Genomic DNA, 14,408 nt, shown 5'->3' on the forward strand with positions numbered 1-14,408 from the left:
TACCTCCCAGTTTCCTATTCTACAAACTAGTGGTAACTCTGTTTGAATTTGACTCAGCAATAGCAACATGCTGTGATAGTGGTGCAAATACTGTAAAAGCTGCTTGAATCTGTTGCACATGTCAGAATACTTAGGGCACTTTCACACTGGGGCGTTGGGGATGTCGGCACTAAACCGCCGCTATTTTTAGCAGCGTTTTGCCGTCATTTTAGTGGTGCTTTTCGGCCGCTAGCGGGGTGCGTTTAACCCCCACTAGTGGCCAAAAAAAGGGTTAAAAGCACCTGTGAAGCGCTTTGCCCATTGATTTCAATGGGCAGGGACGCTTTAGGAGCGGTGTATGAAGTGTTGGTTTAACAAATGCTTTAAAGTGTAGCTCCAGTTTTGTTGAGAAAAAACAAAACAAAAAAAACATTCCCCTCTGGGTTATCTATGTAAAAAGTTTGTTGCAGATTCCTACCTTTTGTTACTCTGAAGAAATCCCTGTGTCTTTGTCTGTATCTATGTGGAAAGTGAGTCTAATGGGAGGGGTTTCATAATTAGCCATCAGCTGCTGCACTTGCAGGGCACTAATGAGAAAAGCCACTGGGTCTGCATCGGTTTAGATGTGATTTCTCTTTGAGAGTATCTCACCAAAAATGGAATTTGTGTTGCAGAGGATGCCTGAAATCAGACTTGTATCTTAGGCAGACTTCTGGAAAAATTGGTGAGCAGGAAATTATGTTTCTGGGGGGGGGGGGGCGTTCTGTACACATTCTGCATACAGAACATTTTCAGGTAGCCATATATCATAGCATTTTACAGAAAATTACATCGGCTTGCAGATTGAAAAGGAAAGATCATTTTTAATAACATTCAGTTACAATATAACTTGTGTCACAATTGTATACGCTATATCATTTTTTCTTCTATTTGCTGTTTTTTCCCTACGAAAGTGGAGTTACTCTTTAACCACTTCAGCCCCAGAAGGTTTTAGTCCCTTCCTGACCAGGCCATTTTTTGTGATATGGAATTGCATTATTTACCTGACAACTGCGCGGTCATGCAATGCTGTACCCAAATAAAATTGATCTTCTTTTTTCCCCACAAATAGAGCTTTATTTTGGTGGTAATTTATCACCTCTGCGGTTTTCATTTTTTGCACTATAAACAAAAAAAGAGCATCAATTTTGAAAAAAAAAAAACTTTTTTTTTTTTACTTTTTGCTATAATAAATATCCCCAATCAAAAAATAAAATAAAAATCTTCATCGGTTTAGGCTGATATATATTCTTCTACATATTTTTGCTAAAAAAAAATTGCAATAAGAGTATTTTGTAAGTAAGTAAGCTATAGCGTCTACAAACTATGGGAACGATAGGTGTGTAAATTGGGGTCGGCTGATAGAGGTCCCAGTGCATTGCTTTGCCCAGGGGCCTATGATGCTATTAAGACAGCCCTGGCTCCTTAGTGCCCAATAGGCTGTTTAGAATACAGAGGGGATTGAACCAGTGGCCATTGGCTATTATGATTGAGAATATTTCAATAAATGACTGTTTATTGTTTGAAAAAGCCATTTTTTTGTTAATGCAATACTGTAGCTTCAATTTTTCAAAGCTGAACTAGCAGCTCTTAAAATGTAATGTCAGCTGAGCGATTGTGCATACAGAAAGTATAGAAAACACGAATAGACCAATTGATTGTACATGTAACTCTTACAAAAGTGCATGCTTTAGTAACATCACAGTGTATACCGAGCATATCATATACTGAGATTTACATTGTGGGCCACATCATTACTTGGATTATTTTGCCCCCTAGTGGTCAAATTACATAACTCATGTGTTACCATGTGTACAGCTATATAGAATGTCTTGATTTCTATTTTGATACAGCAACATTAACCTATACATTTTGCAGACTGATAAATAAATTGTATTTTAAAATCTTCAGAATAATTATTATTAGTGATCTAAGAAATGTTTGATGCCTTTACTTAGTTGGCATTGTTCCGATATTAAAGGCTTTCTTGTTTTGTTTTTTTCTAGCTCGAGGATAGACTCCTTAATGTCTAATGTCTGTCTTAAAAAAAAAAAGTTAGAACAAGATTTTTCCTACAACCAATAAAATACTAGTAGAGAAATCCAGAATAATTTGTCCATTTTTTTTTTAAGATGAATTGAGCAAGCCATGAACATAATGCGTCTGTACATATTATATGCAACGTGGTGCTATGCTCTTGTGAAAAAATATTGAATGTACATTTTCTTACTGGGAAATGTATAAACAAGTGGATATAAAATACCTTCCTACCTGTTTACTAAGGCTACCAGTATACAGAGTATACATATTTAGTGTTGTTTTAGAGAGGTCTGCTTTATTGTACCTGCATTCAAGTGTTAAACCCAACAACAGTAAACTCAGTCTGTATATGCAGTAAAGCATGTTTGTTATACTCACTGTGGAACCTAAGGGGTTAATCTTCTGCATTATGTAAAAAGGCTGTTTGATCCTGTCTTCTCTGATCCTTCCTTCTTTTACTGTCCCCAATCCATTTCCAATCCACAGGGCCAATCAGCACTGTCCAGACAGAGGGTCAGGGGTCCTGCAGCCTCATAGGATAGTCAGAGGAGAATGAGAACTCCTCCTACAAGCTTTAGCCAGACAATGATAGAAGTCACAAAACTGCTATATACTTCTGATGAGAAAAGGTATTTAGCAGTTTATATTTACTAAAATAATTGCATTTCCATGTTCTGTGTACTGTGGGAGATAAGATATAGTGAATGCTGGGTCCTGGGTTTAGTAATACTTTAAGGCATTCCCATACCCAATAACATCATTATCAGACATGTGAAGACAAATTTGTTGCAGCATACTATGTACTATGGTACGTTGCAGCACATTGCAACATCTGTGTTGCCTTATTGCCTTGAGGTGCTATTTAACCCCCTCCTGCTGAGCATACGCAGATGTGCATACTCGGCTTTCGGGGGTTATACCGGGATGATGCCCGCAGCTGCAAGCATCATTCCGGTACCATTGTTTAGAGCGGGCGATTGGTTTTCCGAGCATAACAACCGATGTGGCTAAAAGCCGTTCGGTTGTTATCCTGAAGGAGTGGGAGGGGATGGCCCCGTCCCCCCTCACGACCCCCCCGCCGCTCTTCCCGGGCCTCCCGGTGGCAACGGAGAGCCGATTGATGATCCGGCTCTTCCGGTGGCTAGTGACAGACTGGTCAGACTGGCCAGTCTCCTTGATGTAAACATGGAAGCGAAGTCAGGATGTTACTTCCTGTTTACTCGGCTGCAAATGGCACCGGATTTAAAAAAATATATACAGTATTCAGATACATCGTTTTCGGTGATCTGAATACTTTGAAGTGCAATGAAGGGATCCCTCCATAAAGAGTACCTGTCACCACCTATTACTGTCACCAGGGATGTTTTTATTCCTTGTGACAGCAATAAAAGTGATCAAATTTTGTATTTAAAAAAAAACACAATTTAATCATATAAAAATAAATAAAATAAATAAGAAAAAAAATGTCCTCTGTAACTCTAACCTGCTAACCCTAAAAAAAAATGTAAGCGTCGCCTATGGAGATTTTTAAGTACCAAAGTTTGTCACCATTCTACGAGTGCGTGCAATTATAAAGGGTGACATGTTTGGTATCTATTTACTTGGCGTAACATCATCTTTCACATTATACAAAAAAATTGGGATAACTATACTGTTTTTTTTTAATTCATGAAAGTGTCCCTTTCCCCAAAAAATTGTGTTTAAAACACCGCTGCACAAATACCGTGTGACATAAAATATTTCAGCAATCACCATTTTATTCTCTAGATTCTCTGCTAAATATATATATATATATATATATATATATATATATATATATATATAATGTTTGGGGATTCAAAGTAATTTTCTAGCAAAAAAATATGAATTTTAACTTGTAAACACCAAATGTCAGAAATAGGCTTAGTCATGAAAGGGTTAAAATGAATGTCATCACGATATGTTAATGCCTAACATACGTTGTGATAACATGCGTATTCCTGCAACACAGAGATGTAAATCAGCCGTAAGTGTTTTTTGTACCAAAGGGGTTATATTTTTGTCTAAATTAGGTTTGAGAAATATTATCAGTTTAACTGAATATATAGAGTAGTGCTTAGAAAAGTACTTTTATTACACAGCATTCATCAACAGTCCAAAAAGAAAGGCTTGTTTCTTGGAAATGTTTGGCAATAACATTTTCCATGTGTAATTCACAACTTTATGAACATTTCTTCTAAGAGAAATATATAGACCTACTGTGGAATCTTAGCCCTGAGTCTGAGACCTGGAACAAGCAGGCGGGATGTGAAGTCAGAACTCCTGATCTGCATACTAGCTCCAAGTCTGTGACTTTCAAAGTTGCAAAGTCATTAAAGAGAAGTGTGGGAATTAAAACAAACATTCATACTTGCCTAGGTGGATACAGAATCAAACTGATGCTGCATTTGTTTCTCGCCACCTCTAAGACCGAGAACTGAGCGATCAAAGACTGCTGATCATTCAGTTCTCTGTATTGAATGAGCAGAGAGCCCCTGACTGATAGTCAGGGGCTCTCTGCTAAGCCCCTCCAGTAATCACTGGAGTACCAGGCTGGGGAGGGGGTGGGAGCGGTTGGCTCAGTCTCCTAGTGGTGCGCTGAGAGGCTGAGCCAGATGCTGGTCAGGGATCTGGGTGTATCCCAACGTTAAAGTCTGGATCAATCCAGAGCCTGGACCGGCTTAATGACTTCAGCTGACAGCAGACTTTAGCCCGCTGTTGGCTGAATACGTGTCACATCACAACCGATCACAGAAGTTCACTGGCTGAGTTTCTGAGTTTTGGGCATTAATGGTGACAGGATCCCGCACGTTCTCTTAGGAGTCTCCAGCAAAGAGACCCTTTTCTCACTCATGAACACTCTTTCTGCACCCTCATGTTAGATCCATGCAGCCATATCGGCTTCTGCCACAACTGCTCATACCCCCCCACACCCCACTGTCCACACTAGGCTTTCTGGTAGCTCTTCCCCCACTGTCCACACTAGGCTTTCTGGCAGGGTATCCCCCACTGTCCACAATAGGCTTTCTGGCAGCTTATCCCCCACTGTCCACACTAAGCTTTCTGGAAATCCATCCCCCTCTGCCCATACTAGGGTTTCTGGCAACTCAGCCCCCACTGTCCACACTAGGCTTTCTGGTAGTTCATCTCCCCATTGTCCACACTAGGCTTTCTGGCAGTTCATCCCCTACTGTCCACACTAGGCTTTCTGGCAATTAACCCCCCTCTGTCCATACTAGGCTTTCTGCCAGCTTACCCCCCCACTTTCTACAGTAGGCTTTGTGGCAGCTCATTCCTCATTATCCATACTAGGCATTCTGACAGCTTATCCTCCACTGTCCACACACTGGGCTTTCTGGCAGTTCATTCCTCATTGCCAATACCAGTCTTTCTGTAGTTTATTCCCTTCTGTCCACACCAGACATTCTAGCAGTTTATCTCACACTGTCCACACTAGGCTTTCAGGCAGCTTATTCCACATTGTCCACACTAGGCTTTCTGACAGGTTATCCCCCACTGTCCACACTAGGTCTTTGTGGCAGCTCACCCCACACTGTCCACAAAAAGCTTTCTGTGGCTTATTCACCACTGTGCATAGTAGACTTTTTGTCAGCTTATCCCCACTGTCCACATTAGGATTTCTGTCAGTTTAAGTCCCACTGTCTACACTAGGCTTTCTGGCAGCTGATCCTCCACTTTCCACAGTAGGCTTTCTGACAGCTCATTCCACACTGTCCCCATTAGCCTTTCTGACAGGTTACCCCCCCCCCCCCCCACTGCCCACACTAGGCTTTCAGGCACCTTATTCCACACTCACACTGTCCACACTAGACTTTCTGGTAGTTCACTTCACTACTGTCCAAACTAGGCGTTCTGTAGCTTATTGCCCACTGTGCACTTCAGTAGTAACTTGACTTTTAGGTCTTCCCTAAGTCCAATACCAAATTTCATCTTCCGAGTTTCTCTGTGCCTTTATCCTCTATCAAAAAGAAGCTCCCCCTTGACCTCGCTATTGCTGCAGCCCAGATTTTTACCACTGCCTAAATCTATACTTTTTTCATCATCATCTAATAACCAGTCTTTGCTGTCCTCTGTACATGAACAGAGCCAACACTTCCACATGTATCTCCCCTCTTCTCTGGCTGTCTTTTATTTTACATGCCAAGTCTATATTCAGCTCTTGCTTTACTATTTCTCTCTGCATCACATGTAGCCACTCCCCCACGACCACTTGCATTGATCAGCATTTTCTTTGCCTTTATATCCTCACCTATTCATTATCACTTGCCTTTCTGCTTCATCTTTTTCTCCCGTATATTCTGCCGGCGTTCTCTATTTTCATGATCGTCCATCTGATCCTTAAGGGTATTCAAATCTCGCTATGAAGAAATTACCCTCCGCACTGTTTCTTCACTAGTGAGTGCCATGACTGGCGGCCCCTGCACGCATTCGCAGGAGTGATGTCACGCGACTTTGGCCATTTACAGAGCCGGAGTCCACACCCCCGGAAGGAAGAGGGGCGAACGTGGATTTGGTCTCCAGCGGGGACAGGGCAGGCTTTGTTTGCAGGTAAGTGTCACATAATGTCCTAGTATGCGATGCGTACTAGCACATTATGCTTTTCCTTTGCAGGGAACAAAAATGGAAGTAAAACCTATCAGCATTTACTTCCTCTTTAAGCAGTTCGGAGTTTGGGCGTTTATTTTTTATAATGGCCATAATTTTAATTTATTCTGGCTATTAAAAAAAAATAAACGCTGACGTTCTAAATTCCCTCTCTAAATTCCCTCTCCCAAACACGATTTTAGGGTGTTCAGAAAACATCCTCTGAACTCCCTTGCTACTAAACTGCCAAAAAATGTCCATCTGTGCATGGACACATAGGATAACATTAGGAGGGTTTAAGGGCAGAAAAAAAACACCTAAACTTACAAAAATGTGAGTTTAACAGCAGCAGTGTGCATAAGGCCTTATACATCCACAGTTCAAGATATTCCAGAATAAGAGAATACAAGAACCTATAGTCAGAGCTGCATCTATATGTGTCAGAATCCTACAACAATATCATAGGGTCTTCGTCCCTTTAACCTCTATCTTAATGTGAGCCTAATAAAATTCAGCATGTGCAAACTAAAGTATCTTTAATTTCTCTAATTAATCACATGTACTACTACTACTACCTATGTTAATTAATATGCAGATATACAATATAGCTCTGCGCTGCTAGGTATTGAAGTTCTTGCATATGTTCTGTGGCCGTAAGTACACCTTTGCATCTGTTCACAGCTAAGATAACAAACAGAAAATGAACAAGTAGCAAGAGATTATCGAATCCCCTAAAACATTTTATTCTGTGGTTTCTGGAACATTAACTTCTGTATATGCATTGCCATGCGTATGTGTAGATGTATTTATATTCTATCATTGCCTACAAAGAGCTGCAACAGTTGAGTAGAATCGTACAGGGAGATGCCCTTCTGAAGTGGGTAAAGGGAGTTAATATCACCCCCTCCCTTGGGGAGGAATGCCTAGAGTCATGGAACAGTGAGTCTAGGGCTAAAGGGGGCCCAGGCTCACTGCTCCATGAGGGTCTACCCATACTTGGGCTGTGCCTGGATCCTGGGCCCCTGGGTTGGTGTACAGAGGAGTGGATGGTGTGAATCCTTAGACCAGGAGCAAAATATCTTTTTTACCATCTACTGGGACATTTTGTTACAGCAACCATGTGTCCTCTCAACACATGGAAAGACTTGGGCAACTGTAGGTCGCACTGTCTATGGGGTCCTATCCCTGGAGGCTTCTCCCTGTTTTTCTTCAGCTGCAGGAGCCATTCTGGGCACATGCTTACAGAAGGATGTTCAGGACACATTCTCTGCTCCACTTCTGGGCTCTGAGCCCAGTGCAAGCCTTCACTAGATTTAGTAGTAGCCTTCAGTTGTGAGACACAGGTGACATTTGTCTTGTACACTCCTTCTACTCTGCAGCATAGGTCTTGAGTACCCTTCAGGGGATCCCTTCAGCTACACGGATCATGTGAAGCACAAAGGCATTGGGGACTAGGGGCAGGGGAACACACAATGGGCAGAGAGCAATGAAAGAATGACTCAGGGTTCCTCAGATACCTTGGCTTCAGGCACTTTGGACCTTAGGGTCCACTCCTCATAGTCCTTTCCTAACCCTTCAGTTACTCCCCATCCCTCCTTTTTTAACTAAAGAGGAATTTTCAATTTCCAGTGTGGAGCTGAGGGGGAAGGTGTCCCCTACTAAATCTATTTCAGACTCTGCCATCATGGAAATGTTGCTCATGCCTGAGATATCCCACCAAGAAGCTTTCACTTCTATTTTCCTGATCTATGTGACAGCTTATACGGCACCCCCTCAGCGACAGTGTGACTTCCAGCACGATTCTATCCGACTACCTCTTTTTTCATCTCCACGCTTCTGTCTTTTGCAGTGTGTGTCCTGGCAGGTCTCGTTGGGTCTCATTTGGGGGCCTATAATACTGAAACTACTCTCTTCCCTGAGCAACAGGATGGATATCATTGATGTTTTTTTAAACATTTTGGGTGATGTATATGGGGTTCATCTGTATTAATATAAGTGCTCTGCTCTAGTTAAGACAATTCTGAAACACGTTAGTTGTTTTCCATGGTTGCTCAGCTGTGGTTCTAGCCATGACGGTAGTATGTGGAACACACAGAACTGTTTGTATTTGTGTATTTTGTACCTTGTTGACCTAAATGTAGACCAAACTTTAATTGTTTTTAATGATTTTTCTAATAAAATTAGTTTTGAACTTTTAATACTAATTTGATGTACTAAATCTCTATATGATTTAACTATTGTTACAAACACCTAAAGTCCCATTAGTTTTTTTTCCTTATTTCTCTTCTATGTAACTGACAATGGTCAGACTTTTACGGTGTGGCCACGTGTATGGCACATGACCCTAGGAGGTTTCTCACAGGTCTATCAGTCCTGCAAAAGTTGGTGCTCCAACCAGAAGAGCAGACTCCTACCTAGCAAGAACGAAGTTATAGCTCCCTTAGAAAAGTCTGTCAATCTTGGATTTTAGAAGAGCTCCTTTTGTCCCTTGTATTATTCCACTGCCAAGACTATTGACCCTTCAATCTCATGTTTGTAATTTTCACGCCAGAAAGCTTCCATGAGTCAAGTTGTGAGTTTTAGTGTTTACTTTTTTTTGAGACAGCGAGGTTTGCCCAGTTCAGTGGACTTAGTTATTGAGGGAGTCTAGCCTTCCTATCAACATATTGGTGCTAAAGTTGATTTGTCTGTCACTTCAGTGGTGCACTAACTGGCTTCAGGACAAACTAACAAGGATACAGTCATACAACACCAAGGCCTTGGGTTAACACAGTATCAGGGTGGTACGAAAAGTCCCACTGCCTACAAGGATGCAGATATGATTGTATCCTGGGGCGAAAGGCACGTTCCGGTTTTCTGCTCTTCACATTATGGGAGTAGAGAATTGACAGGCAGACCTTTTTAGTTGTTAGTGCCTGGATCTGGTAATGATCTCTTCACCCTTATCTGGAGTGTTACCTGGAGTTTGGTTTTTATCTGTTAGTCAGGTCCATCTAAATTTGCATCTAACAATACCCTCTCCCCAGATTGAGGGTCTGAAGGTGTCTCTGTTGTTCCTCTATCCAGAGTGGAGACACCCTAGCTGGTTCATATTGGTTTACAGTTAATTACAAGGCAAGGACGCAAGCCGAAAACACTACAAGTTTGATTCTGCTTGTATCTTATGAGTACTGAGATTCTCACTTACTGCTTTGCTACTTTTACAAAGCCTAGTTTTCAATGCCTGAGGTACACCATACAAATATCGTATGCTCAGGTGAAGGAAAGAAAATAATATCAAGGATGATTGAATAGAAGGAGGATATAGTAAATAAAATATTGACTTTGAAGTCTGGAGTTAAAACCTGCGAAGAAAGAAACCAATCTTTTTGTTACATATATCATAAAACTAATAATACTGTCCAAAGCATACATCCTGCACCCTTTTGTACTTAATATTCTGTTTGATTGATCTTAAGCAACAGTGGCATCTGTTTGACTCTAAGGAAATGTTGTCATTATAAAGAATGGGGATGTGTTATCTTGGAAATAATAATTAGAATCAGAAGTGAAGCTGATGCGGGAACCAGTGTAGGGAAAAGTGCTCAGTGATATTGTGAAAAGTATGTTGCAAATGATTTCACCAAACTATTTCACCAAATAATGGAATTGCCTTTGATTGATTATACCAATCTGAAACCAAATCCTCAGTATGTTAAATAGAGAACATGGGCTTGGTTGTGCATGTAAAGTCTATCACCAAAAAAACAAAGTGACTATAACTCTGACATTTGGATCTATTGTATATGAAGTGTTTGCTACACAAGTCATGTATTTTTTGCTAACTACCATAAAATAGTACAAAAAATCAGTAACATATATCCCAAAATAATTCATTAGTGTCTATTAGGGCATGGGTATGAACAGGGCCGGATCTAGCCTATCTGATCTGGGGGTGCAGTATAAAAGGTTAGGGGGCATAATGTCAACAGTGTTACAGAGAGCAAGGAACCAGTATTCAGTGTTCATTTCTGTACCACAAGTCACAACCTGGAAATACTGTCTGACAGGTTGTACAGAGGCAGTGCAGGAATGAACAAGGAACACCAGTATGCATTAGGCTGTCATTACATTGAGATGATTAAACAGAACCTGTGTCTCCTTATATCAGGTGTCCCCTTCAGAGTGCCCCCTTGTACCAAATGTCCCCATCACAGTGTCCCCATACATCAATTGTCCTTATCAGAGTGCTCCTTTGTATCAACTGCCTGCATCAGCTTATCTCCTTACATCAGCCATCCATATCAGAGTGTCCCTTTACATTAACTTTTCCCATCAGAGACCCCATTACATCATTTGTCCCCATCAGAGTCACCCTTGCAATAAATGTGCCTATCAGAGTGCTCCTTACATCAACTGTCTTCATCAGAGTCCCCCTTTCATCAACTGTACCCATCAGAGTCTCCTTTACATCAATTGTACCCATCAGAGTGCCTCAGTGGATGCCCTCTTAAAAATCTAGGGGGGTACAGCCCACCCCAGTACCACCCTAGACCAGGACCTGGGTATGAAGCACATGGAGATGACTAGCATGTCTTGCTGCTTTTGCCTTGGATTAGTTGGAGTTAATGAAGAAGCTCAAAGTTTTCCATGCAATATAACATGTTAACTATTATAAAGAATTTCTGACTAATACATCTTTTTAAATATATGATTCCTGTATATTCAAAGATGTTTTTTGTTGTGTTTTATGTAAACCTTATCAATCACAATGTCAGTAAAATAGATAGCAGTTACAAAGCTTGCTTACACTTAATACTTTCACTTTTTTCTATTTTGATAGGCAAAATTTAGTTCTGATGGGGGACGTAGGCACAAGACGCTCCAGTCTCGTTTCTAGGTTGCCGATATTTAGACGCAGCACAGTCCGAAAACAAGACTCTCTGCCTTCTTCACCTTCCTCCAATAATACTGGTGGCCTAAACACTTCCTCCCCTTCAAGTACAAATTCCAGCTCAGGTAGCACTGGGAAACGAAGAAGCATATTTCGCACACCATCTTTAAGCTTTCATCAGAGAAAAGAAAACAACCATAAGTATGAGTCTAGCCAAGTAACAGGGATTTCTCAGAGCACCCAAAGCACTTTGCAGAGCCTAGAATTGGAAGAGCAATCCAAAATAAAGGCAAGAACCTCCACAAGCATTCCTAGCTCATGTAGGAAAATTACTAGATCAGTAACGGAAGACTTTGAAAAGAGAAAGGAACATTCAGGCAATAAGAACGTGTTCACAAACTGTTTAGGTAGAAGTGAGAGAGATGACTCTGGATTTGAAGATGACCAGCAGAAAAGATCTGTGAAACATTCCTCAAGAAGGCTTCTCCCTAGATCATTTTCTTCCCATTACAGGTTTTCCAAGCGTGGGTCTCAATGTCAAACTCCATCACCAACACAAAATGCAGACATCCCCACAGAAGTTCCTACCCATCCAGAAACAGACTCTATATTTGCTAAGCCAGTACTACATAGTGCCACAGAGGTAAATGAATATACAGAGAGTACTTTGTCTCCTCTTTTATCAGCTGAACACACAACGGCTCCACAGACTCCGTCTGACTTTATATTTATGGATGACTCTGCCTCTGAAGCTGATTCCCTGCCAATCAGTGGAAATCAAATACCTGAAAGACAGCAAATGTGCAATCCTGTTTCTACCTCAAATACCTCTGCCAATCCAGAATCTGTTTCTACTGAAATGAATAAGGAACGGCATGTAGTAGAAGAAATGTCTGAATGTGATGGTTTGGTCCTTACAAAACAGAAAGCTGATACAAATGTTAAAAGATCTAGGCCACATATATGCCGTGCGTCTTCTAAGGAACTAATACCAATGTCTGAACTGTCCACAAGTCATAATATTAATCTTGAAAATGGTACTGAGCAAAAACACAGTGATAAGCCAGTGTTTCAAAATAAAGATTACTTTAGTTTGCCAAAGAAATTTGAGCCAGCAGTATCTCAATGTGAAGTGATGCCAACTCCATGCACTCATCAATCTGTGCCAGCAACAAAAGTTTCATCTGAGGCACAGTGTTCACAGATGCACAATGGCCGTGCAAGAGGTATTTATATATCTTTTTGTATTTATTTTACTGTATTTATAGGAAATTGAAGTTTAGAAAATACTGTATATCTTTATGTATAATATTTTTTTGTTCCTTAATATTATGTAGGAACTAAAGTTTTATAGATTAGTAATATTCTTAAGTATTACAGACAAACAACATTACTTAGAAGTTCAGTTCATCCAAATTTGGTGTTTTAGACCACTGAAAAAATGGGTGAAACTCCTGGATTTTACTAGCATAAAATACTGTATCCACACACATTCAGTTACCTCTTTTTCCATATAAATCATGTTTACTTACCTTCACAGTGTAGTGCCTTCTTTAGCTCAAGTTTATTGCACAAGAACCTTAGGAACTGCAATACACTATAATCAGCTGCTAATAGCTATTATTTCTGACTGGAGAAGGAGGGGTGCACTGCAAATCAGGACTAGCAGTAGTAGCTTCACTCACCCACATGCAGTAATCTCTACTTTACCCATGTCAGATCTGCAGAAAGAGCTACCTCTCTATTAGCTGGATTTACATCACTGCCATTCTATTTGCTCCTCTGCAGCAAATAGGTTTGTAGAAGAACTAATCAAAATGCAATAGGAAAAGAGACCAGCAAAGAGAAACCATATGACTAAATCCGACTTGACAAAGGTGCAAAGCTACAGCCATTGACACCTTCCCTGCAGCTCAATAAATATGTCTTCAGCCCAGGAAAGGTGTGGGCAGGGAGCTGATTAGAGTGTTCAAATTAAATTGCCCTTGGGCTGCATTTTTACAGTTCTAATGTGTGCAAAGAATGGTACATAAAACATCCAGTAAGCAGCCATTCTTAGAGGGCAAATACCTTGTTATTGAAAGCAGTGATAGTAGCTAGACTTGGTCAAATTTACAGGAAGTCCACAGATAATCAAATGACCACTATTTACAACTGTGGGAAGCGCAATGGTGTCTCTGGAAGTCAGAGCGTGGAGTACGTGGAGCCTTGCAGAGGTTTCACCATGACTGGCATATTGTAGTTTCTGAATTTTGGCTATGACATGCAAATGGTAGGGTCAGACTTTAGCATGCATAGCACAAATCCATCTATCATGAAATCTCCCTATTTAATAGAATTGATACTACCTGAAGGGCGTAATTATATGGTAAACATGACATGAAAAAAGGTCAGCATAGAAAAAGGCTAGAATGACCTTTAATATCTATATTGCCAATACAGATTATAATATGACTGGATGATCAACTGAATAGGTGAATTATCTCAGGTAAAAAAGTCACAATTTCTTAAGCCCACCCACATCCCAAACAAACCTGTCCATGTTCATATTTGGTAATAATCCATATTCATTGAAGCTGAACTTCACCTCACTCTCCTTTTCTACATCTTTTCTCTGAAGCTCCAGGGTGTGAATGGAGAGGGATATTACTGCATTGTTTATGAATACATATGTGACTGACAAAGCGGCAACGATTAGCTGCTCCAGAGAATCAGTCTTGGGGAAAAAGTAGACCCTATACTTTTCCGATTGAATGTTGTTAGTCTATTGTTTTAGGCCAAGCCCCCCCCCCCCCAAGGTTCCTCCAGAGGTTGCTTGGGGTTCCTTGAGCAATAAGATTTCTGCTTCTCATAT

General features: G+C 40.7%; 1 protein-coding gene across 2 annotated transcripts in view; it reads left to right on the forward strand.

Annotated features, from left to right (window-relative positions):
• The window catches only part of CCSER1 (coiled-coil serine rich protein 1), a 1,276,606-nt gene that overhangs the window by 200,834 nt on the left and 1,061,364 nt on the right, over positions 1–14,408 (forward strand). For both annotated transcript variants that reach the window (XM_077476557.1, XM_077476558.1), the window contains exon 2: positions 11,504–12,780. In XM_077476557.1, coding sequence (XP_077332683.1) covers positions 11,520–12,780 — 1,261 coding nt within the window. In that variant the 5' untranslated portion in view covers positions 11,504–11,519. The remainder of the gene's footprint in view (positions 1–11,503; positions 12,781–14,408) is intronic.

This window comes from Lithobates pipiens, unplaced genomic scaffold, assembly GCF_037356315.1.
Source record: "Lithobates pipiens isolate NorthernLeopardFrog02 unplaced genomic scaffold, aLitPip1_a1.2 Scaffold_13, whole genome shotgun sequence".
NCBI classification, from domain to species: domain Eukaryota; kingdom Metazoa; phylum Chordata; class Amphibia; order Anura; family Ranidae; genus Lithobates; species Lithobates pipiens.